A 26,844-nucleotide genomic window follows, 5' to 3' on the forward strand; every position below is an offset into this window, starting at 1 on the left:
AGGGGGGCCCTGGCAAGAGCGTTGCCTGCCTACATCTGTGCAGAATGACTTCACCAAAGTGCTCCAAGGACAACTTTTGTCATGGGTGCTGTCCTGTGACAAAGTAGGGCTTTAAAGAGGGTGACTATGACCAGCATCTTGCTGCAAATGCCAAACGCACCTTCATCCAGTTTAGCCTCTGTTATGTTGGAAGGAGGGCCCTGACTCAGGCTTCTGGGCAGATTGTGCATGCTCCTGAGAGGGTAAGGGAACTCAGAGGCCACTGATTGTTTCTTTTCTTTTCTTACTCTGCTTTCCAGAAAAGTTCCGTTTTCTACAAACACTGCCCAGTGGGCCTGGTGAGGACCCTCGGCGGTGGTGCTGGTGCCAGAGCAGCGTGGCCAACGCCCATCTTCATCACAGGGATGCAGCTGTGGGAGCTCCAAAACCCGTCATCTCGTGGATGCCCTTGGTTTTATGCTCTATGGACTCTGCATCGCGGCTCTCACAACGCTGGTGGGGACCATAACCCACTTATCGGCGGAAGGGGGAAGCTGACAGCCGGCGCTGGCACGCCGGGGGGTGACGAGGAAGATGGCGGCGGCAGCGGCTCCCTCAGGCGCGGGGCGGTGGCGGGAAGGGCGGGGGGTGGCGAGGGCGTCGCCTCGCGCCCGCCCCTCGCGCGTCCTCCCTCCTCCCCCCCGCGCGCCGCCGCCATCTTGCAAGCGGACAAGCGGAGGGGCTGAGCTCCGCTTCTGCCTCAGCCTCTCCCCCTCCCCTCCGGCCGCGCAGTCTTCTCCCGGGGCCGGGGGGCCGGAGCCGGCAGGTAAGGCCTTCAGAAAGGATCACTTCAGCCGGCTCTGTGAGGGCAGGACATCCTTCTGCCCCACAGGGAACCCTTCTCCACACAGGGTTCTGCCGCCTCAGGAAAGGGCTTCGTCGCCCTCCCGTCAGGGTCCCCCGTGGGAAGGGGCCCCGTTGCTGGGCGGCCCCTGCCCTGGACTTCCGGGGGCTCCTCGCCGTCCGCCAGCCCGACAGGTGAAGGCAGCGGCGTGCTCGTTCCCACGCCGGGGGCTGCGGCGTGCTCAGGCCTCTCCCCTGAGAGGAGGGAAGGGATCCTCGGCTACACCGGAGTGCCTGGCCGGGCTTCCCCTCCCAGGGCGACTGTAACCCATCCGGAGCAGCCGAGGCATTTGTAGAGAGACGTGGGGGTGGAAGGGTTGACCCTCGGCTGTTTAGCCATGGGGGATAGGTTAGTGTGGAAGACTCTTCTGGACTGGAGAAACTCCCTATGGGGAGATGGGTAAGAGTGTTCGGTTTCCCTCCAGCCCGTGGCCATCAATTCTGTAGTACTATAGTTACCCCATGCAGTTATTCCTGCCTTTCTTGCTTTTTATGTGGATATGCTCAGTTCACGGAGACAAAAAGCCAGTGGGAGTTGGGTGTCGTGTACCCAGTCCAGTGATTGTTGTGTTCATCATGTGTCTGTAACTGTGTGCTGCATAAAAGGAAAGGTAGGAGTTTGCGGCCTGCAGCCTTCTCTAGTGCATGTGTTTTCCCAAATCTGATGCAGGCTTGGAAGAGCCATCCAACTCAAGCCAGAAGGTTATGTTTCCATGTGCCCTTGTGAAGTCATGTCTTGAAACATTTAATAAAGTTTTGTGAGCTTGCTCTCATCCCAAAACCTGTTTCAAGGTTGCTGTATCAATAGTACTCTACAAATGTAACTTCCCCCCCCTGCCACTGTAGTCCACTTGTTGCTGCCAAAGTACATCTGCAAGGAAACCCTCGACCTATGATTGCATGAAGAGCTATGTTAGCATTGCTTGTGAGTATGTCAGTGTCTTACTGTGGTGTAAAATGCACCCTGAAAAATGATCAGCAACCCACAACTGTTGTCTTTCAACAGATCTCTTCGTTATAATTTTCCTAATACATGGAGCAAAAAACTTGACACAGTTGGGGGAAAAAACCTTCACGTGTCTTCGAAACACCATATGAATGTTTCTAGTAACACTTAAAGTTGTCTCTGTGTTGTTCACATTTAATCAGACAAGCAGGAAACTTTCAGGTGTTTGAGACCTAGCAGCATTTCCAGCTTTTTTGGCTGGATTGAAGATGTGTCTTTAGCACTGTTACGAATATGTGACAGGTCATGGCCATTAGTTAACAGCTGGGAGTTAATGTGCAGCAGAACAATGGAAGAAACACTTGCTAAGAAATATTTTTTTCTTCTCTTTTAAAGTGTTGGATACTTAGTTTGGGAGGGATGTAGTTGAGCTTTAGATTGAATGTGTGTACTGGTTTCTAGGATTATTATTTATTTAAACTTTTTGTCTGATAGCAAAGACTGAAAGGCATGGGGTCTTGCTTTGCTGATATAGGAGGGCACACCAGCTTCTAGTAGAGTCAAACATGTAGGTGTTCAGATTCTCTTGCTGAAATTGATGCTGTTTGTGCTCTTTCTCTGTACAGTTTGGAAGTTTTGATGGCAGGTTTTTTGTTCACAGCAACTGAGCATATACCACTGATATTTCCTGGGGAGGTTTGTACTTAGGAAGTTCCTGACTTGACTTTGGCTCATAATTGCAAATGAATTTAGTACAGTTTCTCTTGTAAGGTCAAATAAAACAAGTGTATACCCAGTTGCAAAGGTGGACTGGCTTTATAGAGCTAGACATCTGTTCCTGTAAGTGTGAAAATTCAGGTTTTTTTAGATGCTGATTTGGAGTGCTCAGTAGTTGATAAACCATCATTTTTTTTTTTAACAGACTAGATATGACTCAGGTAATTGTGTTTCTCCTCTGACAGATGTTTGCTAGGGGAGAAGTTACTGATTTATCCTAACTTCTGTTTACTTTGTTTTGAATTATGCCACTCGTATCTGGTGATTTTCAGCCCACTGCCTAATGCTAAAATGGATGATGAAGTATTGGACTACTGATACAGCAGCAGTGAAGTGCAGTAGCCTGGGACTCTGAGTTGACTGCTGCTTTGGTCTGTCAGTGGCGGCTGGTCAAGGGGATATTTCTTTTTTCTTTTTTAAAATTTGAACAAAATGTTATAGTAGAAATAGTCATGGAAATGTGGTGTTGCAAAGAAGAGTAAAAAGTGTCAAAATGGAATGCCATCGAATCCTTGGTGGGATTAGTGATTTGTGCCTTTATTTGGAAAACAAAAATTATGTAGATGTCCTCTTGATATTTTTCTCCTGTTTTCATAGGAGAAATATTAGTATCAAAGAATGACAGCAACTACTTCACCAAGTGGATGCATTGTGCATTTACAGCTGCCAGCTTTATTGAACTCTTCCTTGCATTTCATCCTTATTTGTAAGTTTATAACTTATTGCAAAGTGATGGGAAGATATGTAGCTATGGAAATAAACTCTTCTAGCCAGTGTAGCTCAGTTCTACCTCTGCCTGGCTTTGTGGTCTTTAAAAAGTCCATAAATGCTACTAAGTTCTGGAAAATGAACTGGACAAGCTGATGGAAAAGAGAATCTCTGTTACTAGATGATAGAGCCTGAGGAAAACTTTAAAAAAAAAAAAAGAAAAACCTATTGTAGTTAGAAGGTTGTCCTGAGGGATCACTGAAGGCCTCCAGGGAAGTAGTCTGCTGGAGGATATGCAGAGCTTAGGCGCAGGAAGAAAGTAGGGAAGGCTGAAGCCCCCTTCTGTGTGCCTTCTCATTAGTTGTGCTGAGCTAGGTGAGTGAATGGTGTGGCTTGTGGGTCACAGCATCTGTGAGGATCTATTTGTGGTGCTATTAAAGGGGTGGTAAGTACTAAGGATGCTGGAAAATGCAGACTTATGGGAAACTCCTCACTTTCTAAATGGAAAATATTTCTTTTTTTTGTTTGATGTTGTGGCTTTAACAGACCTTTGATCTCTTGCAGTCTTATAGAAGTGGAAAAGCAACTTCGGTTTGATGTTTTGTGTGTCATCAACTGCAATTGGGACCATCATGAATATAACCAAGGGTGGACTGGTGCTGTTTTCAGCTAATTCCAATTCGTCATGCATGGAACTATCAAAGAGGATTGCTGAGTAAGTAAAATCTCCTGCAGGGCAACTGGAGATCTTTGTCTTGCTAGGATGACACTTGTTTTACTAAAGATTCCCTGTTTTAAGAAAAAGTACATGGAAAAACTGCCATAGTTTGCAAGAACATCTAGTTAGTGCACAGTGCGTTTTACCAGGTCAACTACAAAGAAAATAGCTTGTGTTTAAATTGTTCAGTGGCAGGTTGTGAGTAACTGCAGAGTCTTCTAGAGAATGTTTGGGAAAATGAGTGTTTTGATAGTGTTAAATAATCGTGGCAGAAGTTGTCATTGTTTTTTCATTCTCCTTGTAGTGGAGTTTTCTTAGATGGCAAAGCCACAACCATCCTACTCACTGTATGTTTTAGCTGGGAATATTTGCTTAACTTTAAATGCCTGAGTACTGTCAGCAGAACTTTTATGACTTAAGTGAAATTTTACCATGCACTCTATCCCAGCTGAAACTGGAACACTGTACTGGAATGCAAACCATTAACCAGCAGTACTGCATGTGATGGGTCTGTTCCTGAAGCTTGTGACCGAAGTTATGTACAGCTAGGAGGACAGTGTGAAAAGGAACTGAAGTTATATTGGCAAGGACTTGGGCATAAGTGCATGGCATACTTGGTTGTGTCTTTTTTTAGTGCTGTTTCTCAAGTGGAATAAATCTAGTGGACATGAGTCTTCCATTGTTCATTGAATGGAGCTTACTGGTATTTCCTAGTTGCCCTACGTTGGCCTTTTTTCTGTAAAGAATGATTTAAATGTGCTCTTTCAAGCACTGTGCATGTGTAGGTTGCCATTTGTGTGTACATCTACACAGGAATATATGTTAAAAATTAGAAATTGTTACATGATTGAGTAATTAAGCTTTTTTTTCCCCCCTCTGTTGCATGTTCTTCTGAACTTGACTTGGAAATGAGTTTAGCTTAGCCTGGAGTGTAGCTTCTGGAAATTGCAGATGCTTTAAGACAGTTCCACTATAATTACTACTTTTATGGTTTGGGTTTTTTTTTTTCCTCTTGGTTTTTCTCCTGTGAAACACAGCCTTATCAATAACTTGCATTGTATAGGCTTTGCATTTGTTTTGCCCTTCATTTTCCCATGTCGACTTCTGCTTTTCCTTTTTTCTGCTCCTGCAGGCGCTTGGGAGTTGAGATGGGGAAGGTTCAGGTTTATCAGGAGCCAAACAGAGGTGAGCATTGAATTGGTAAAACTGGAAACTTACCCAAGGGTGATGTGTGTGTATTGGCTGCCCGTTGCTTAGACTCTGAGTTTTGCTATTGCAAATATTACATATTTCTCTTCTTGGCAGAAACGAGAGTGCAGATTCAGGAGTCTGTGAGAGGAAAGGATGTTTTTATCATCCAAACAGTTTCAAAGTGAGTAACTGTTTAAAGACACCGTGCTAGCATTTTGATGTGGACTGTCCATAGGAATGCATCTGTTTTCATTTTTCTTTGTGTCTTAAGTATATGATATAGTATGACATGCTTAGATTAACTAGGTAGAGGCTTCTCTTTGTTGCTTTTCTTGTTATTATGGTTTGGGTTTTTTTAAATACGTGCCCAAAGAAGAATTTAGTGCCAGCTAACCTTTTATTTCATTTTCAGTGAATGTATCAATGAAACTTTCCCCAGGTCTCTGCATTCTTTTTTGCCAAACACATTCTTTTGCTTATGTCGTTCTCTTTAAATTCTTCCCTTTTCAGCTATCTGTCTCCAGCACTGTTAGAAAGCTCTGAAAATAGGAGGAGCATTTCCTAAACAATGTGTCCCATGATTCAGGAAATGGGGTTTTTTTTTCTCTGTGTGTGTGAAAAGAACTTTACAAGTGTTAAGATGTTTTTCTAGTGGTAACAGAAATAGCAGGCCTCTTAGCTGATGATCATCTCTCATCTAACATAATGTTTTAATTTATAGCAGAAAATATATGGTAATTGTTAGATATTTAGCTTGCTATTGGCTTGATTAATAGAGAAATAATGTTGTGAAGTCTGAAACTTTTTTTTTTAAAAAAAGCTCATGTAGATAAAAAATATCTCTGTGCACAGTAGAAAGGGACATTAGAGAGATGTTATGGACTGCTTTGTTACAGCAATATGCTGTGTAATGAAAATGGTGTAACAAAACCTACTGAATAGTCCAGAACAGCCAAATGTAATTCTAATGAAGAATTAAAATGCTGGGTCCAGGGCACTTGCGATCCTGAGGTGCAGAGTTGTCTTCTTAGTGAAGGTCTCTCACTATACTCTCTGCTGCCCTGGGGAGAGATCCCTGCAGTGGATGTAAAAGCTGTGGTGGGTACAGGTTTTCTATGCACGAGATACAGAACTAGATGCTTCTCATTCCAGGGATGTGAATACTACAATCATGGAGCTCCTGATCATGGTGTACGCCTGTAAAACCTCCTGTGCCAAAAGCATTATTGGAGTGATTCCTTACTTCCCATACAGCAAACAGTGCAAGATGAGGAAAAGGGGCTCCATTGTCTCTAAATTACTGGCTTCAATGATGTGCAAAGCTGGTAAGAATGCAGGTTGTTATTAAATAATTGGGGCACTGGGGGCTCCTGCTGTCAGCTTTCAGGTTTAGAGGGGTCTGTGCACAAGTTGGGACTCAGTTTAAAAATAACTACCAAGTTTTCCCTGATTTTAAAACCCATATAGGACAACGTAATTAGAAATGTTTCCAAATTATGAGCACTTAAGAACTTAATCCAAATTTTTAGCAGCTTTTTTACATTGGGTCTTGAGCAGGCAAAAGGAGACTCTGCTACTTTGAGCTGTGGTGTCCATCTCTCAGGATACTGTTCATTGCCTTTCTGACACTCTTGAGCAGTTGTGCCTTGCAATTTCTAGCCTGTTTTTAATCTGTTGGATGAATGCACTTTATATCTGACCTTTACCTTTGGGATGATGTGGAACGACATTCCTTTTCACAGCATTCAACACATTTTGTACTCCTTTGCTTTTTCTTCCACCTCTGGTAAAAATGGGTAGTTACAGAAAACACAGTGTGATTTGATTTCTTATATTGATGGCTTGCAGTTGGGCCAGTTTTTTAGGAGTGTTGGGTCTTGCTGTTTTGTATAGAACAGTTTATCTTGGTAGTGCTTCCATTTTGTCATAAGGAGAAAGATCCTGCCTGCCACAGGGTGGCACTACTGAGTCAGTTATGTCGTGTTCAAAGGCCCTTTTGAAAAGGATGGGGTAGAAGTCTCAAAATACAGTAATGCCAGTGCAGGTAAGAGGGACATCACTCACTTTCAGCAAGTACAGTGTTGTGTCCTAAAGCAACTTGGAGATCCTGTTCTGGGCAAACTTCAATGAAACTTAGTGGAGACATAAAGAGTGTGGTTGTTTTTCTCTCTCACTTTTCTTGTTACACTTCTCCCTATGTGTTTTTATTTTTTTAAAGGACTAACTCATCTTATTACCATGGATTTACATCAGAAGGAAATACAAGGCTTCTTCAACATTCCAGTTGATAACTTGAGAGCATCTCCGTTTTTACTACAGTATATCCAAGAAGAGGTGAGGAGGGCCTGGTTTTACTGTTGCTTTGTCTCAAGGCTTCTGAAACAAATTCATCTGAGAAGACTAGCTGTTCAAATACAATTTTTAAAGGAGAAAGGGTCATATTGGGGCAGGGAGCGGTGTTGGGGCAGCTGGTTCTGTTCTTCCCCACAGGCTTAAGTTTTGCTTTCATGAAGAGCTGGCATTTTCTTATCCATGAAGTGATGCTGTTCTATCTTCTTGAATATATTCTCCTAAAAATATTTAAAATAAGAAAAGAGGATTTTCTTGCTCTTAATATCCTCTTAATTTCCTGTTTCTGCTCTCCTTAACATGTATGGCATGGACTGCTTATGTAGGTATAACTTAGATCACATTATGAAAATGCTTTGGAAGTGAAGTTGTAAACTATGAGGGAGTGTATCGATCATACTCTGAAAGTAAGAACAGATGACTTGTCTTGAAATCTTCACTTACTGTTTGTTCAAGTTGGGACAAGCATGACTTGACTTGAGAAGCTTAACTTGTGGTGTTCTGTGCATCCATTTCTCCATCTTATTTTTATAAGTGCTTTGAGAAGTGCTACTGGTAAGTTCATGTATACAAATTGCGCAAATGATAATTGCAGGTATAAGCTGCATGTTATACCTCTGACTAATGATAATTTGGAATAAAGCAAATGCTTTCTTCCTGGTGAGAGAGAAGGTTTACCTCACTCTTACTTTTGAATCCAAGCTATTTTTACAGAGGTGTTAACGCCTCAAAAAAAAAATCCCAGCAGAACAAACCAACCAAAACCAAACCAGCGTGGTTTTGTTATGACAGTGTGAAAACCTGTTTGAGGAATCAGTTACCATTTGAATCTATCATTACCATTTAATTTGGTACTGGAGTCAAAGAGGATGGCAGAACAAAACTTCAGGCTCTGGCTTTGTCACAGTCATTCAGCTTGTATACCAGGAGAGAAGTATTGCACGTTGTAAGCACTTCAGATGTTAGAAAGTAAAATAGTGGAAAAACAAATATGCAGGCACAAAAGTTGTGCCTTTATATGTTGCTTGAACATATTTATTATGGTTGATAATGGAATCACGTATCTGGTTTACTCCTGAAGTGCATTTTGATACATGAGCTCTGAGCGATTTACAGGGAATTGTTGCAGCTTTCAGTCTGGGACTGCTCTTCAACTGGACAAGTGGACACTTGTACTGTTCTGCTGAAGTATGTGTATAGAGATCTTAAAAGATACTTTCAGATTTTCATTTCTTCATTCCTCTCCTTATCCATGAGATGACTTGCTAAAACTAGAAGTGACTAAATGTATCTGATCGTGGGATCTATATTGGCAGGTGCCTTCACCAGCCAGGTTGTTGATAGTGTCTTGTAAGTTTCATCTAGTGCTGCTCAGGAAGAATTAATTATTCATCTCAAGTTCACAGTGGCAGCAGCTTGTGCTGTATCCTGCACTGGGAATGCCCAAACATGAAAAATGCTTCAGATGGGAGTCCTGTTGGGGTGTATTGAGTAGCGTGAAATAGTCCAGCTCGGTAATACTGGAGGTAGCTTAAAAAAACATTTAACTGAAAGTCAAGAGGATGAAGGCATGTGGTTGTTCCGTGTTGGGAATTTATGTGTAGGGGTGAAGAGCATTTTTGGGTGTCTGGGATGAAGACAGATAAGTGAAATCAGTATGGTATAAAAATAATGGAGTGATTTTCCTTTGTGTGCTTAACAAACCGTACTTACTGCCTTCTTTCTTTCCTATGCGTACATGCTGCAGTTCTTTGTTATAAGGAGTTGTTGATGCCTTACTGTCTTTTGGATGACATTTCTGGCTTTCTGACTAAAGCAAATTTGATAATTTGGCAGGAAAAAAATGAGGCAATGATGTCTGAACAAGATCAAAGCCTTTATTATGTCAAGTGACAGGCCCTGCCTTGTCCATACCTTCCATCGTGTTAATCTTTGTAGCCTGTTGTATAACTGTGTTTGTAAAGGACAGAACATGCTGAATTCCCAGTATTCTAGGTGGAGTTAGTAGCATTGTGGATTATTACTGTTGCCTGACACGTCCTCAGAAAAGCTCTTCTTTTCAGTTGGTTAGGCCCATGCCCGAATTCAGAACTTTTTTTACTTTCCCATTCCAATATTGAGTAGAAGTGCTTTTGGAAGTATTCAGCCAGTGTGGTTTGCATGCTTTAAGGTGAGACTGTAGAAGAACTTACTTTGCTGTGGTTGAAATAACCCAAGTATTTCTGTGTTTTGGAACTGGAATTTGACATGTCAGCTAGGTGATGAAGTGACACGTGTCAGGGTGCCATCCCCCCAGATTTGTGAAATTGCAGCTGTTAGCAGATCAATCTGCAGGTATTTTGTAAGATGTCTTCAATCCCTTAACAATGGGATTCTGAGACTTGGATAGGCTCTGCAGGGCTTTGCTTGCTATTGCAGCTGAGAATGGCTGTGGACTATGGTTGTAGCAACTGATAAGACAGATGAGTTATCTGTGCTTCTCCCCATGGCAGAGAGATCGTGCCAGGACAGCATAGTGAAGGAGAACACTGAGTTTGCAAGGAAAATGAGGTACTAGAGAGAACACAGATTGCTGTTGGGAAGGAGGACTGGAAGTGCAAATGGTGCAATGCTCAAAGTTACAGACAAGGGAGGATGAGTTTGACATGGAGTCACTGTTTGGCAGGGAAAATGGAGACTAGATAAAGAAACCTGAGAGATGGGGACTAAAATGCTGCCTAAGTGGAGAGGAGGAGTCTGGAGTGAAGAGTATGAGAATGGTGCAGGGCAGGGGCAGCAAACTTTGGAGTAGACTGGATTTTTGAACACTGCCTGATGTACCCATAGACCTCAAAATGGAACCAAGCTTCTTGTCTTTACCACTTGGCTGCTGTTGGCATTTGCAGCAGCATCCTCTAGTGCTGATCTGTGTAGCAGACAGCTTGCAGCAATATTAGACTGTGACTCCAGTATGTATTTGTAATACAACATGCTGTGTACGAAAGGTACAGTTTTAAGTTGATATCTGAATTTTCAAAATACCTGTTTGTACTGAGCTGTGAACTCTGATCATGTACCATGGATTCTCGAGGTTGCTTTCTCACATTAGGTAAAAAGTTCAATGCTTAAAATTCTTCTGGCAAAATAAAGTTCTCTGATTCTTACTGAGTTTAAATTTGTCTAAAGATATGAAGTGGACATTGCTATCTGTTATTTACTACAGATACCAGACTACAGGAATGCTGTAATTGTGGCCAAATCACCTGCATCTGCAAAGAGGTGGGTAAGATCTGCTCTCTTGTGTTAGAGCAGAAATCTCTATCGTGGTTTTGTTCTTTGAATCAAGTGAAGGACAGATATCCAGTCATTAGAAGATGCAGCCTTCAAATCCTTCCCAATTCTGTTTTGTCAGATGTGTAGTTTTTACGTCATTGCAAAAATTACAGTAAGTCCTTAGACTTAAAAGAACTCAAGCAAACAAAAGGATCAGGTAAAACAGGATAAAGAAGATATTTAATCATATTATATTAATATTTATTATATTATTTATATTATACATTTCCTGCTGTAAATGAAGAAAAATGGCTGGAAACATAACACTGTTAATCCAAAGCAATTCCTTAACATGATTGTAACCTAGAGCATGGTTGATCAGATCCTAAATACAGATGGCTTACTATCTAGCATGGTGAAACAGGGTTTGGTGTGGGATATGAGTTTGATTGTGAAGTGTGTGTTGGATGAGTGATTGTTCTTAATCTGTGAAGCTCTTTTGACTATTCCTGAACTCCGGAATCACACTGTTCTCAGCAGATGATATGGGAGTTGGATGAGGGTTTAAGAGATACTGTGTTTGCTGTGGTGACAAGCCAATAGTTTGAAAATTTATCTAGATTCTCATGCCAAGGAATCATAATACTCTTTGTAAGAAAGGTCTTTGTTATTTTATGTAGCAATTAAGAAGTAATTTTAATTTGTAGGAGTATAGGTGAGGGGAACGACTTTTGCCATCTTGGTTTTCCAGCAGACCTTTTTATGTGATTTCTTCTGGTTTGGCCAGTTCTGTTACATTTGCTTGTCTCTTTTTCTTTTACTCCATGGCAGTATTGCCTCTTGGCATTGAAGCATTTTCATGCTTATCATGTAACTGTGCATGCCAGCAATCAGTCTACCCATACATCTTTCACTGACCAGGCAGATAAGTTGCACAAACAACTGATTAGTGAAGGAGACGATCCCAGCTCTGTATTGTTTAGGTTCTTCACGTGTACCTGTGACTGTTTAAGAGCAGTATTTGAGGAGGTAGATTATGTTTTGAAATGGGCAATTGAATGTTCCAGCCTAATCAAGGACAGCACTTTTCAGGTGAGTGCCTGCTTGTGAACAAGAACCTTTGCTCGGTGAAGCTCAGAATGTTCCTGTGGTTTCCTGAGCTCACTGGAAAGCAAATAAATCTTTTTACTGTTGCTTTGAACTTTGTTCAGTTTCATAATGCATTTTAAAGTAATTATTACGGTTCTGTTGATAGGATTATGCCTTCTAAGTCATAACTCTTAATGTTTGGAATCATAACTTATATGTAATTAACTACTTGAAAAAATATCCTAACGGTATGATAACCACAGGGCAGAGGATTCTTCATTTTTAATTAACTGAGCATCACGATGGGCAAATTATTCTCTGGACTTCAAGTTGTTTGGATAGTGGAACAAGGCTTAAGCATCCAGGAGGTGATTCAGGCTGCAGGTCTTAGATGCTAATGTTAGAACAAAGTGACTCACCCTGGATGTGCCAGGCTTGCTGTGACCAGAGAGTGGATCACTGTCTTCGGTTAGAAACCAAACTGTCAGGTGTGCAGGGTAAGGTAGGATGAATCTGCACCTTTTTACTTGCTGCTTCCAGCATCTGGGATACAAGCAGTGTCTATAAAGTTCCACTTTCCTGACTAGCTGATTTCTCTGTTTCCCTTTATGTAAATTTCTAGTTTTAGCTGAAGAAATACTGCGTAGTGAAGAAACTTTTTGTAAGCTCATAAGCTCATGAAGATCCAGGCTGTGTAACTGTGGTTTGTCAGGCAAAGTGATTGTCTAGATTCTCTGTTCTGTACGTTGTGTCAGAAGGTCAGGGTTATTGTCTTATTTAGAGATAAAAAAAAATAAACGGGTGAACATTTGTTTTCTCTTTCCATGCGAGTATTTTTTTTCTTATTAAATGTAGACAACCTAGATATTTAGGCTGTTCTTGGTTACTGTTAGATGAGACCTGCTGAATCATGGGATCCCAGGAATGCCAAAGGCTAGGGGGGCTTTAGCTGCTGGGCAGGAGAGAAGGGAATAATCAGAATGATGTGACTTACAGCATTTATCCTGTGCTGCAAGGCCAGTGTGGGTACTTCTGAGGTTATCCTGGTGAAAAGGTGCTAAGGGACAAGTGGTTTTCCTAAAACATTAAAATCGTATCATTTTTTTTCTCTGAAACTGTAGAAATAACATGAAAGTAGATGAGCTTTGTATATTTTGGAATTATTCTAAATTTAATGCATTCCTGTTTCTTTCTAACCCTTCCCTTCCAGGGCACAGTCGTTTGCTGAGCGCTTACGGTTGGGAATTGCAGTGATTCACGGGGAAGCTCAAGATGCTGAGTCGGACATGGTGGATGGTCGACACTCGCCCCCCACAGCCAAAAATGTAGCTGCTATTCATCCCAGCTTGGAGATACCCAGTAAGTAAGTTTGTGCGTGAAAGTGTTCATATGTTGTATTTTGTGGGTTTGGGACTGGCAGTGGGGAACTATACAAAAGGAGTGGTTCTTTAGGGCAAAAGGAGATTGCTTTTTTCATAGCAGGGGAAGAAAAAAAAGATAGTTTCTTGGTGCTCTTTGCCCATGGTTTTAGTGCTAGGCTGTGTGAGGTTTGTGCCCTGTGGAGGAGAGGCTGTGTCCTTACAGCTAGTCAGTAGAGCACCTGACAAGAGAGGCCCTACGTTTTTGCCATTTACTTTTATCTGTGGGGAATTTTTCTGGGACAAGCAGCACATAAGCTGAGCTGACACGGGTTTTGTTTGTAACTGTATAATGTCGTGGTCCTTGATAGTAACCTAACCTACAGCTGCACCAGCAAAACTTAATTGCATAAATCCATCGTGGCTCAGTAGGGTGATTGAACTGGTGGTGCCTGCAAGCTACTCTTCTCTGTACTAAAATTAAGAATTTATCAAATTAATTAAGAATTTGGGTGTAAATGAATGTGGTTAATACTTTGACTAAGCTTAAAAAGTCATTAATGTATAAAATTCCTGCTGTTTTTTCCCAGTCATGCTGTGGTGGCTGAAATAGTTGCTTCACTTTTTTCTGTAACAGTGGTGAACCATGCAGAGTAGGCATTTCCACACTTGAAATAAATTGTATAAACTTCCTTTTTCTCTCTCCTTTCTACCCCTTTAAAAAATTTGCCATTAATCAGTGCTGATTCCCAAGGAAAAACCACCCATCACAGTTGTTGGAGATGTAGGAGGAAGAATAGCTATCATTGTGGTAAGTAAGATGCTATCACTTCTGATAAATTGTAGTCAGTATGTTGAAGTTGCAGAAATCGAATAAATTCTCTGCTGTATCAGCAGTTAAACTTTAGATGATGGTGAGCTTTTGGTAATGCACTTCTTGTACCATGAGGCAGTGTTCTGCACTCTTCCTGAAGCTGGTTGTGTGAACTATGAAGTGACCCATGCTGAAAAGCAGCATTAGGACCTGTGAATAGGCAAGATAATACTCTGTTCCAGTGCTTGCTTGAAGGTGAGGAGTTTCAGGTGGTGCTTGTACATCAGATTAGGGGAAAATCACCACGTTTGTTGTGTGAGTTTAGAAGTGCCAGTGAGGTGGATTTGATGAAGTCTTATGGCTTCTCTAACGTAGAGTGTAGTCTCTGGGCTTGTCATGGCAAAAGGCAATTTTCTGTTAGTTTTTTTTTTGAAAGGACGTCACTTGTCTTGGCTTTTCCCTCTTCCCTTCATGGAGCAATCTCTCTTCCCCTTGGTGTAGTTTTGGACACGCTACTTTTCCGCTCCTTTGGACTTACCATCCAGCTTAAGTGTCTGAAAAACAGCATCAATAAAAACGCCTGTTTTGCATTGGCTGTAAACTGCCACTCATGGAAGAGATGTAATGGCAGGTGTGCTGTGTTGACCTGTCTGAGGATGCAGTAAATCTTCACTGATTTCCATCTTGTTTTGACAGGATGACATTATAGATGATGTTGACAGCTTTCTTGCTGCAGCTGAGACCCTCAAGGAACGGGGGGCTTACAAGATCTTTGTAATGGCTACACATGGTCTATTATCTTCAGACGCTCCCAGGCTGATAGAGGAATCTGCTATTGATGAAGTGAGCTTGGTTTCCCAGTTTCTGATCAAATGGGTTTATGTTTTTTTAAGCAAATGACTTGATTATTAAAACATACTGATATAAAGAATTTAGGTGGGAGGTTCCTGGGTTTAGGCTTTCCTACTGTGGAATTGTATGCTAGAATATTACCATTTATATGTCCTTAAATGAGAGGATGGGAAACTAGGGAAGCAGTGAGATGATGAACTGCCAGTATGACAGACTGTTCCCCTTGGTGTGGGGGCTAGTTCCATACCTTCCTCAGTGACAGAGTGAAAGGGAGGAGGGACAGCACCGGTGGTATCCATGGATACATGTAATCCCAGGGCAGTGCATGGCCCTTGTGAAGATTTTGACCCTGACAAGGGCAGCTTCATAGGATCTGGTGGGTGGACATTCACAGTTCTGATGTGAGAGGTGGAAAACATAATGGAGCTGCGTCTTCATCATATGGTTTTTTTCTTTCTTTGTGTAGGTGGTTGTTACTAACACAATTCCACATGAAATACAAAAACTCCAGTGCCCTAAAATCAAGACTGTGGATATCAGCATGATCCTCTCAGAAGCCATTCGCAGGATCCATAATGGGGAGTCCATGTCCTACCTCTTCAGAAATATAGGACTGGATGATTAGTGCTTCTTATTCTAAAGAAACACCCCGGGCCAAACTGGAAGTGAACAGATAACGAGCTGTGAAGCGTCATGCTTACCTTAATATTTCTATTGAGCCACTTTTTGTTTTCTCTCAGTTTAAGTATCAAGGTAGAAGAGTTTTTAAGAGCTCTTTTTTCTTTGTAGGGTTTTTGTTTTTGGGGGTGGGTGGGGAGTAAACATTTCACAAAAAAACCTGTTCTAGTTGCTTTTAGGTTAGTTGCACTATACACGTGATGGGAGGAAAAAAACCCCACAGAACACTTGAGGCGAGGATTTGGCTTCTAAATTGATCATTCCTTTTCCAAAGCTGCTTGCTACGAGTGCTTTAAAAGATAATAACATGAAGTAACTGTATAGTATTTGCATTTTAAAAGCCAAAAAGGTTATACTGTTGTATGCAGTTTGGTGATTTTGTAGGAATGCTTTTATAGAAAAGCATATGAAATATGCATCTGTATTTATTTTCAGCAACAAAGAATAAAGACTTGTTTTGTGTGAGCTTTCTAAAAATGTTCATGGACTGACTGGTCTCTTGTCTTCTGAAGTGTTGCTTCTTAAAAGCGATTTGCAGGTGTCACAACCCTGAAGGAAATGGGGAGGTGAATTTACTCTTTCAAGCTAATGTTTTACTTGGGAATTCAGACAGAATTTGGGCTTCTTGGCAGTGAGGAGAGTGAGTAACATGTGCTTTGCTTTTTGTAGTGAAACACCTGCAGATGAGGAGGAGAGGCTGCGTTTCCCTGATACAGATACTCTTTGTCACTTTTCAACCTGTCTTCTGCTGAACAGTTGACAAATGCAAAATACAACCTCCTGCTGTCTGATCACAGGTGCTGGCACAAACGTTTTTAGATAGGTTGTAGTTTGGGAGATAAGGCACACTTTGCTTCAGGGAGAGTGGGAGGGAGCTAAAGCTACAACTGGATGTCAAGGAACAAGAAGGACTTGGGAGAACTTGGGAATGTTGGGCGGGATGAGGTTCCAGCTGGTAAAATCCCAATCACTTCATCACAAGTAAACAAGCTTTGTCACCTGGTCTGAATATGTAGATGAGCTAAAATACATGACTCTAGTGCAGAGTTGAACAAGTTTGTTTTCCCAGCCATCCTGATGTATGTGTGGGTGGAATGGCCGGCTAGCTGCCACGCTGAACTTCCAGTCTCAGAGTGGTGAAGTTCCTGACCTGTCGCAGAGAAAACCATGATGGAATTCATGAATGTTTGGTCGGAATGTCCTGCACATGAATATAAAACCTCTGTCATGTCTAAAACCAGAATTGAACACTGAAGTGTTGGCACCATTTCTCTTTGCTTGAGACGAGCTTCCACGGGCTTTGGAAGTTTGTTTTGCTTTTAGGGAGAAAAGCAGTGAGCTTTTTTGACTTTGCTTGTCTGTCTTGGCACAGCACTGGGAATGACGGAGACCTGGGCTGTGGCTGGAACACCTAGGTACTGCTGAAAGATCCACAGCACGTGGTCTTGGTACATTCCACAAGTGAGATGGTGATTTTATTTAAGCAACTGCATGTTCCTGGTGATAAAATGGTGTTTTCCATTCTGTGAGCTTATTTTTCCAAGGTGGATCTGTTTGATTGTTGCAGTCCTGTCCAGAGAAGTACCTCTGTGTCTTTGAAATGAGAAGTGCAAGGTTGTGCCTGGTTGTACTTTAATGACAGTAGGTTATTAAACAGTTCAGCCATGTTAATAGATACACCAAGCTGATGTATTAACACTTGTATGCACTTTGAATGTGTTAATGCAGGTTAAATTCCAGCTGAGCAGTGAGGAATTGCTGCAGCTCCTCTCCCAAGTGTGCAGACCCGCTCCTGGGTGTGCCAGCGGCTCTTTCAGAGGGAGGAGAAATACGCTGACCTGTCTGGGTGATGGGCATATGTGTTGCACTGTATTTATTTTATTAGAGAGACCTTGTGATAAGTGGTTGGAAAACGTGCTGCTGCTTGCAAATGAGCCAGCCAAGCGTCCAGGGCAGCAAATGGTACGGTTACAAAATACCTAAAACCATTCGATTCCAAGGCTCTTTCCTGCCTCTTGTTCCATGTTGGAGGAATAGCTTTATCCCATCTGAGCATTTCTGCTTGCTGGCCCTTACTGATGTGCTGAGGCTTCACCTTGGGCGTTCGTGTAACTGCTGTGTTTGATCATGGCTTTAGCACATAGAAAACCCCCAGCTTCAACTAGTTTTGTGCAGTGCAATTGTTACATTGATTAGAGCTTGAGAATTTTGGGAACAAGTTGTGGTCATAAGACGTAGACTTTTTATGGCATTGGAGTAGTTGCAAGGGAGCAAAGCAAGTGTGACTTCACTCGAATGTTTCCATACCCCAGAGTTACCTGATCACCTGCTTTTTTCTTAAAAGCAAAAACCTGAGATCAGCAGAAGTGCCAACTGTTGTTAGAAGCAGAAGTGCCAACTGTTGTTAGAAGTATTTCTTTGTGATCATTAAGTGTAAAGAACACTTCAAAAACCGTGGTTTATTCATCAGTTTCTACAGTAAGTAACTAAGCAGAAGGTTGTGCAATTTTTTTCCAGAGTTAGCATCTGCCAGAAATATACTGGATTTTGAGTTACAGCTTATGGAAGACAAAAGCCTTGGTAGTTTCTTGTCCAGCAGGATCTAGATTTAAGGCACCTCTGGAAGAGGCTGCTGGGACCTCATGTCCTGAGAGTCTGCCTCGCAGAAGTGCGCGAGTTGCACAGGCAGCTTGGAGTCAAGCCTGCAGCCTCTTCCAGATCAATGCAGAAGGAGCAGAAAACCCCAAGGAAGCAGGGATTATGTAGCTGCTCATCTGTGAGATGGCAACATTGAGAGGTGCTCACCAGGGCTCTGCGTCCCTCGGGTGTCAGCAGGAAGGGTGGGAGGGAAAGGAAGGTGAGGGAGGCAGCGGGCAGTGAGGCTGCCTGCTCAAGAGGTCATGAAGCGAAGCTCCTGCTGCTGCCTGGTTTACTGATAAATGCCCTTGAGCTGCTAACGAGTTACTGATTCAGTGGCTGTGAGGCTGAGGATGAAGACAGAGGCAGAGGAATGATGGGGGACAACACCAGTGCTGGATCCTTTCCCCCCTCGCAGCAGTTCAGCGTTGCTGACCTTGTTGTCGTAGTGGTTTATTTTTCCTTAAACGTTGCTGTGGGAATATGGGTAAGAGGGGTTTTTCATTCCTTTTCTGCTTTCTTTTTTAAATGACTTTTTTCAGGACTGGCTTTTCTTCATGGGGTATTTTGAAAGCCTTTATTATTTTCTTGTTGTAGTTGCACTTGTGATGTATTTTTGTGCTTTGTGCTGCATTTGCTCTATTCTGTTGTACAAACCCTTTGTCCCCTTTTGCACCCTATGGAAAGACTCCTCCAGCCTGAGAGCAAGGTGGAATTAACCACAGCCCTGGCCCCGGCCCTGCTGGGTGTGAGCAGGTCTGCCACTTCTCTATTAAAGGGTGTTGAGACAAATGCCCTACCTAGCAGAAAGAGCCCTCAGCTACCCTCAGTTTCAGACAAAGCCTCTCCTAAGCCATTTTTTCTGCCTTGCAGAAAATCATAGCCAAAGCTGAAACCTATTAGCCAACCTGTCTGCTTGGGATGGTGGTAGGACAGGCACATCCTCCGTGCTTCCCCTTCTTGGGGTGCCTCCTTTGCTATTCATGGCTCCAGGTTCTCGGGGTGCAGCCACTCTTTCGTGTAATTAAGCTTGAGTTGCAGAGCTCCCATTAATTATCCAGTCTCCTGTCTCTTGGCTTTTTGTCTGGGAGACTTGGTTCTTGGTTCCTTGGTGTCTTGTCTGGGTTTATAGGGAAAAGGTGCTCTGTGCTGATCTTTTCTCCTCCCAGTCTTCATGCAGGGTGAACAGGAACACCGTCAGTGGCTATTTTCTTGCTGGCAGAAACATGGCGTGGTGGACAGTAAGTAGAGACCTCTGTCCATCTTGTGACACCCTGGGCAGCAAAGACACCCAACAGCTCTATCCCACCAAATTCCCTCTTCACCACCTGCCCATATTATCCCCCACCCCATACACCTCCCTCTGCCAGCGCTGGTGTCCTCATGTCCCTTCTCATTGTATAAAGGATGTTTGTAGGGTCTCGGCTGCTCTGAGCTTGGGGAGGGACCATTGGAGTCAAGCATCTACCTCCCTGTGCTCCTGGTGGCTCCAACAAGATGTGGTTCTCCCAAACTTAGTTTTTTTCCATTCCTCTTATTTCAGTGTATTCTTGACGAACTGGTCCTTCCTGTGTTTGGCACTGACTTCTGGCACAGGGTCACCTCTGGCCACGGTGTGTGGCCACAGTGGCAAATGCAGCAACATATGGCTCCTCCTCGTCCTAGAGGACAAAGTCCATCCAAAACCCCACCAGGGATGCCCAGATGAGATGAATGTGCTGGCTTCTGGGCTCACCCCTGCCTGGACTGGGCTCTGTTAAGGGATGTTCTTGAAAAAATGTGCCTGTGTCCCTCACCACGTGTGCTGTATCCTTGGCCACACTTTGCTTTTAGAAGTGGTGAGAAGGTCTGTGCTCTGCTCCTGTTTTTGCCACCTCCGTATCCCTTTGGGGCTGTGCTGCTGTGGAAGTACCGAAGCTGGGACAGCTGGTGTGGTTGCTGTGGCAGGCCACAGGGCACGAGGGGCTGGGCTCCCGCTGCCAGCCCTCGCAGCACCAACCTCCTGTGTTCCCCTGCAGATCGGCGCCTCTCTCTTTGCCAGCAGTGAGGGCTCAGGGCTCTTCATCGGGCTGGCTGGGACCGGTGCTGCCGGAGGAATCGCTGTCACTGGCTTCGAATGGAATGTAAGAAACTGTCTCCTTAGTAGGATGTGAGTTTCTCAAGCTGTGTCACAGCAGGTGGCCCATTTCACAGCAGCTTCACTAAACATCTCCAAAGACTTGGGGGTAATTAACATGACTCTGGTAACTCAGCTTCTCCAGTTCATGTCTAGTACGTGCACAGGGAGTTTGGAGTCAACTCAGGCCCGTGTGCTCAGGGAAAAGGACACTTTAGAGGAGAACTTCCTAGTACAGCCCCTCCATGACCCTGATGAGGACATGGCAGAATAGGTCACCCCTTCACTGCTTCCGTGCACGTTGTATCCAAAGTCCTTTCTTGGTGCTCAGGAGTTAGCGGGTCTGGCCAGGAGCTGAAGGGCTGAGAGGAGCAGGTCTTCAGTGAGACCCAGGGGGGTTTCCATCATGACCTTGTGCACCTGTGTCTGCTATCTGAATCCATTTGGAGATGGAAACATGCACTTGTGAGAGTGAGCCAGGGCTAGGTCAGGAGTGGTGGACAGAGTCTAGCACTGCAATCAGTGTCAAGCTGTAGCGGGATGAGTGTTTTTTCTGGCTATACTGTATTCCTCCATCCCAACAGGCAACTTACGCTCTTCTGGCACTCGCCTGGGTGTTTGTGCCAGTCTACATCTCATCTGGGGTACGTACAGCTGCCCTGAGCCTGCTGTGGGGAGCGTGGGCCAAGCTGGGTCCCCTGCTCCCCAGAGGGCTGTCAGCACTGTCCTTTGAGATGCCAAAGCCCTGCTCTGGGAATACAGCTGTCCCGTTGCCTTCCCTGGGACCATCCCCAGAGGAGGGAGCCTGCACAGGGCAGTGATCACTCTCTTTCCCCTGACAGATTGTCACGATGCCTGAGTATCTCCAGCGAAGGTTTGGAGGGGAGAGGATCCGGATGTATCTCTCCAGCCTGTCGCTACTGCTCTCCATCTTCACCAAAATCTCTGTGAGTAGTTCTGTCTCAACTCTGTGACAAATCCACATCTGATTTCCAGAAAGTGAGAGATTATTTTTGGCCTCAAACCTCGTTTAGCCAAGCTAGGGGAGAGCAGCTACTGCAGCGTGCTTGGGGAGGGAGCGGGGCAAGAGGTGGTAATCTATGGGTGAGTGCTGTCTGCGACATCCCTGTGTTTGTGGGGAGATCCAGCAGACCCAGCAGCGATGCTCACGTCCAGGTGACCCTGAGGGATGCATGGCTGCATGTCTGGTTTCCCAGACTCACAGTGCACTCATGTTGTAGCAGAGGCTGTGGATAAAACACGTAGAGCCTGGTTTGCATGGTCTGGGTTTTTTTCCGTGCTCTGGCAGTAAATGCTTTCTGGCATCTTCTGGTACAGCCAGGGACCAAGCTGATTATACATTTGTTGCTTTAGGGCACATGGGCTTTCTGAGGAAAGGAGGCCTTACTGCAGGTATAAGATGCCCAAATTTGTATACAAAGTACTTTTCAGGGACTTTTCTACAAGGCTGTTTTCCTCCTACTTTGTCCTCCTGCCTCTGCTCGTGCTTCCCCCTTGGTAACCAGGGGAACAGTTTATTCAAGGTAAAACAGCTAAGGAGCCTGTGATACCAGGCCTGTAGTAAGTGCACAGACAGCCCCAGGGGAGCTGGAGACAGCGAGACAGAGATCAAGCACAGCTTGGAAGCAATCTGGAGGAAACCTGCCGGAGGGAGCAATCCTGCAGCACCGCCTCTGATGGAGCAGGTGGATCTAACCGGGGCTTTGCTGGGCCTGCTGCGTTTTGCCAACCAAAAGAAATGTGCTTTTGCATGTGTCTGGCAGGAAGCAGTGTGTGTCTGCAGAGCAGGAGGGCTGGTGTGGCAGTGTGCTTTCCCACAGCGAGGTGCTCAGTGCTTGCCTCTGTGCTGCGCAAACACCAGCCTGGCTGGATGCAGCCATCGCTTCTGCCTCCTCCCTGGCACCTTCACAGCCACAGGTCCTGAGCTGAGCTGAGGGGGGATCCTCTTCCTCTCCCTGCAAGGGAGCAGCCTGCAAATGGTGCTCACTGTGTGCCTCCAGCAGTGCTTAATTCAGAGGCAGCAGCTGCGCCCACCTCAGAGAGACCCTAGCACTGTGATGCAATGTGATCCCCAGCTCCAGGAGACCTACATCTCCTCTCTGGGAGCATCTCTCTGACCCTGGGCAAGGCTCCATGCTTTGGTTTTAAAAGGCAGGTTGCAGGGGTGATGGCAGCCCTTCCTGTGTTGCTGCTGATGAAGGGCTTGCAGTGTGGCAGAGGTGATGTGGTGACTCCATCTGTGCAGCTGCTACCTGTATTTCCCAACCCCTCCAACCCACATTCTGTTGTGCTGGAGGACATTCATCCCATAAAACCAATAGTCTTCATGCCCTTATTTATGGTGTTGAAAATCCTACAGCATTTCCCCTGAAAGCAGACCAGTGGCCCCTGGAGCACCAGTTTCCAAGTCTGGGCAGTGATGCTTTGATTATTCCCTGATTGTCCTAATGTCAAATAAACTGTTGTAACTTGTTCCTCCTCTGTGTGCTGTTTGGGAAACAGCTCAGGAGGAGTTTGAGGGAGATGCTGGAGCATCTGTGTCTGTGCTGGTCATCCCTAGGATCTATGTGAATCCCTGCTGGTGTTTGAAAGGTTGGAAGCTGGGATAGCATTCCTAGTGCAGTATTTTTTTCTTGCGGATCTGAAGTTGAAGAAAGACATTATCGGTAGTTGGAAAGCTGGTTGTTTTTGAGTCTCTTTCCAGACTGCCATAGATCTCCCCCTCTTCTCTTACAAAGTGGTACCCTACCATGCCATGGGGATGTGCTTGGGTCTCTTTGGTTTCCAGTCTTTCCCTTGCTTTGCCCAGAAGGGATGGATGTCCCACAGGTTTGTTCTTAGCTTGGGAGACCGTTGTGTCACCCCTTGCCTAACAGCAGATTGAACCTGTAGATGACCTCTGCGCAGCGCCTGCACCGATGAGAACCTCTGCGGTTCTCCTGGCCCTTCTCAGCACAACCTTGTGTTGAGCTGGTGGACACTCCCAAATGCCTCTTCCTGTGCCTTTTCTCAGCCAGCCCTATAGTTTTCTTTGGTCTGCTGAGTTGTCTTTGATCTCTGAGTCACAGAGAGGATGCAACAGAAGAGGAATCAGCCTAATAAGGGGATTATCTTGGCATCTGACTCTGTTCAAGGTGAATCTCTCAAACAATGGTTGTTTCCAGCAGTGGGTTGGGATGAATGTCTGCGGACACGCAGGATGTTGCCAAACTGGCCTAATGTCCTGTCCCTGACGGTGGCCGCAGTGAGGAGCGTGGGAGGAGAGTGTGAAGCTCAGAGCACTTAGGCAGAGCTGTCTCCTGGCAGGGTTTCCTTTGGTCCTGTCTGGGGGGTGCTGCAAAGGCCAGGACTAGCCAGGCATTTCCTCTCCCTCCAGACGTGTTTATGGATGGATCTCTGCTCCACGTTTCCCCAAGCTAACACACGATGTCAGTGGTGCTCCCTTGGCACTTCTTTTGGAGCAGGGGGATAGTAGTTTCTCCTTTCCTGAAATTTACCCTTTGGTGAACCTCTTCCTTACATGTGCAGCAGGGCAGCCCAAAGTCCTGCTGAGAGATAGCATTCCCCTGGCTAGGAACACGTGAGGAGTTATATGGGTGTCGTAGCCTTGGCAGAGAGCCCCTGTACTCTGGGTAACTTTTTCTACTGAGGCTTTGGCTTCACCAGTTGTTAAATCCAAGCTATGTCTCAAACCAGCTTTCATTGGGAAGGCATTAATGATGTTGGGTAAGAATGAGTTTCCAAGTGAGGTCACCGGTGGAGGCAGGGATCTCACTGGATTACGAGGCCTGACTTCAAAGTCTTCTCCTTTCCTTTTACAGTTGAAAGGACTTATTTTATGAATAGGTCATGCCTGGTTTTAATTAGCTTGTTTTTGTATTTGGGATGTTTTATTAACGACTCAGTCACATGTGCTTTTATTTTTTCCCACCCTAGCAGAATTACCAGGAAGGGAGGTGGAGACACCTCTGCTTCCTCATAGCAAAGGCTTAGACTCATTTGCAGACGACTGCAGAAATGATTAAGCATTGAGAAAGTCAGGAGAAGAAGTTATGAAATATCTTGTCCAGGGCTGAGTCTTCACAGTTGGGCTCTGGGGAAGGGTTACTGGAGAAGCAGGCAGTCACGGCAGGGTGTGACTTTCTGGCTGGTGCTGAACTGACAAGTGATGGATCCCTCCAGGGGACTCTAGGAGCTCCAGAAGACACCAAGGATACTGGACTGGCTCTATGCTAGGGGAGGCTCAAAACAGTTTGAGTTCACACTTCAGGATGTGTTGGAAGGACAGAGCTGAGGGCCCTTGATTGGGGTTTTTCAGCCTCATAGCTAAAGCTTGCACTGTGTGAGTAGTGTAGGGCTGCCTGGTGATCTCCCGGGTATCAAGCTGTAGCTGGATTGTGTTTGTGGCAAAAGGGCATCAGAGGAGCTACTGGCTGAGGCTTTGGCATGGTTGCCCATGAGTTGGTTTCTCTTCAGCAGAATTGCCTGTTGTAGGGTGCTGGCAAGGACTCTCCCAGAGACATGGCCAAGCCCAAGTGCAGCTGAGGACACACAGTACCTCCCTTGGGAATGCCAGGCGTGACTGGTGTAAAGCTTGGTCCAGATCTTGTGGAACACTCCTTGAATTAGGATCCTTGAGCTTATGGTGTAAGTGCTCTTCTGGTTGGTTTCATTTGTGGCTTAATCAACATCCAGCATGGGCTCATCTGCTAGGGAACGGGTTTTGGTGCTGTGCTGAAGCTGGATGTGTGCTCACCTGCTGGGTTTGGTGGCTGATGGAGAGGGGCCTCACAGGAAGAACCCAGGTGTGTGCGGCCTAGCAGGGCTCCATCACCTCATGACAGTGCTGAGCCCCTGCCTGGAGAGTTGGCTGGAGTGGCGCTGGGAGGAGGAAGGGCAGAGTTGGCAGGAGAAGGTGTGATATGGGAAATAGCTCCAGCCCTCCGCATTGCTAATCCCAGGTGATGGCTCCCGCATGACCGGGCAAGAAAGCCCTGCTGTTTGGGGGGTGGTTTCTAGGAGGTGTGAGAAGAAAGATGTCAAGTCAGAGCTGATGTCTTGGCTGCGGGAAGCCGTCGTGGCTCTGGGCAAGGGTGTGGAGTCAGCTTGTCTTGCCTCTTCCTGCCCCTTCTGGCCTCGTTCTCTTCTCCAAAAAAGGTTTTAGTGAAGCTGGATCTTGGCTGTGGGTGGAGACACAGTGGTGGCATGGGCACTGCCAGCTGTGCCTGCTTCTCTTCTGCTTTTGTTGGAGGAGCCCCAGCTCACTCTAAGTCTCTGTTTCATGTCTCATTCCCATGAGACTGTGATTAGACTTTGCCGTGTGGGTCCAGCTCTCCCACAGCTGGGAAATGGTGGTCACTTCTGGGGTGTCAGAGGGAATTTGGCAGCTGAGTAAGCTGCAATCCTGGGCACACTCTTCCAGGCAGCGGCACACTCCTGATATCCCTATGGGGCATGATGTAGGAGATGCAGCTTGTTGGAGTCAGTCTGTCCTTGCGTTGGCCAAGCAGAAACCCCAAGCCTCTCGCAGGGGCTTTGCAAAGGGGGACTGCAAAGCTCAGGAGGCCTGTTGGAGGATGCATTTGTGTCAGCCCATGCTGGAGTGCGGGATCCCATGGCTGCTGCTTCTCCCTTGGGGTCAAAAGCAACTTCTTCCACTTACCCATCCTTGGCTTCCCCGTCTGCAAAACCCAGGAGGAGATGTTCTCCAAGATGCTCAGCAAAGAGGTGGCTTGTTGTTGAGGCAAGTCTCAGAAACGGCAGTCCTGGGAGTCTTGCACTCCATGCTGAGGGTGCCCACACATGCTCCTCACTGTGGAGTGGCTGCAGAGGTTGAATCACTGCTTCAGCACTCTGCCCTGCCCCATCAGCACCATGGCACAGAGCTGCCCCATCCATTGCTAAAAACATTGCAGGTATCAGCGTGCACCTTGAAAAGTCCCTGCACCTGGGAGGAGATCCCCTCCTGCCCCTAGCAGCCTTTTAAGGCTCACTGCTGCTCTCCCTGACCCGTCTGACAGCCTGGACTGTTAAGCTGCAGCTGGGGAGGGGGGAGCTGGCCCTTGGCAGGCTCCTTGCTGGCAGTACACAGGTGTCAGGAGGATGAATCCTGCCAAGCAGAACATGAAATACCAGCTACAGCTGGCTCCATGCATTGTCCCTGCGGGGGCTGGTGGAGTGCAGAAACAGCATGGATGTGCTGGGCTGGGAGGCCAGCTTGGGCTGCCTCTGGGGAGCACCTGAGGGTGCTGGTGTTCAGGGGAAGCACAGGTCCTGGGTTGGTACCAGGTGCCCTGTCTCTAGGGCTCTGCAGAAAGCATGGTGAGATGCCACCTGGGCAGTGGGGCACTGCCATCAGTGGAGGGAGCCAGAGGTACTTGGAGCAGCAATGGGGATGTAGGGGATCTGACCCTGTAAAAGGGTCTCTGTCTGCCAGCTTTGCTCCCGAGGCTGTGG

General features: G+C 45.4%; 2 protein-coding genes across 4 annotated transcripts in view; both read left to right on the forward strand.

The window, feature by feature from the left end:
- The first annotated feature begins 689 nt into the window (after positions 1-689).
- PRPSAP2 (phosphoribosyl pyrophosphate synthetase associated protein 2) lies at positions 690-16,093 on the forward strand. Of its 3 annotated transcripts, XM_061992612.1 has the most exons (12): positions 690-805; positions 3,203-3,311; positions 3,878-4,028; positions 5,164-5,216; positions 5,337-5,403; positions 6,375-6,547; positions 7,441-7,556; positions 10,774-10,829; positions 13,123-13,271; positions 14,011-14,081; positions 14,781-14,927; positions 15,403-16,093. In XM_061992612.1, exons 3-12 carry the CDS (start codon positions 3,910-3,912, stop codon positions 15,559-15,561), a joined length of 1,110 nt encoding a protein of 369 aa, XP_061848596.1. In that variant the 5' UTR covers positions 690-805; positions 3,203-3,311; positions 3,878-3,909; the 3' UTR covers positions 15,562-16,093. The 3 variants fall into 3 exon arrangements, with proteins under 3 accessions (XP_061848596.1, XP_061848595.1, XP_061848598.1); XM_061992611.1 differs by lacking the exon at positions 3,203-3,311; XM_061992614.1 differs by lacking the exons at positions 690-805; positions 3,203-3,311; positions 3,878-4,028; positions 5,337-5,403.
- Positions 16,094-18,627: 2,534 nt separating this feature from the next.
- Positions 18,628-26,844, forward strand: part of SLC5A10 (solute carrier family 5 member 10) — a 43,346-nt gene continuing 35,129 nt past the window's right edge. Inside the window, exons 1-5 of the mRNA XM_061992102.1 lie at positions 18,628-18,738; positions 19,421-19,492; positions 20,270-20,374; positions 20,952-21,011; positions 21,210-21,314. Coding sequence (XP_061848086.1) covers positions 18,628-18,738; positions 19,421-19,492; positions 20,270-20,374; positions 20,952-21,011; positions 21,210-21,314 — 453 coding nt within the window. The remainder of the gene's footprint in view (positions 18,739-19,420; positions 19,493-20,269; positions 20,375-20,951; positions 21,012-21,209; positions 21,315-26,844) is intronic.

The sequence above is a fragment of the Colius striatus genome, chromosome 3, assembly GCF_028858725.1.
Source record: "Colius striatus isolate bColStr4 chromosome 3, bColStr4.1.hap1, whole genome shotgun sequence".
Taxonomy (NCBI): domain Eukaryota; kingdom Metazoa; phylum Chordata; class Aves; order Coliiformes; family Coliidae; genus Colius; species Colius striatus.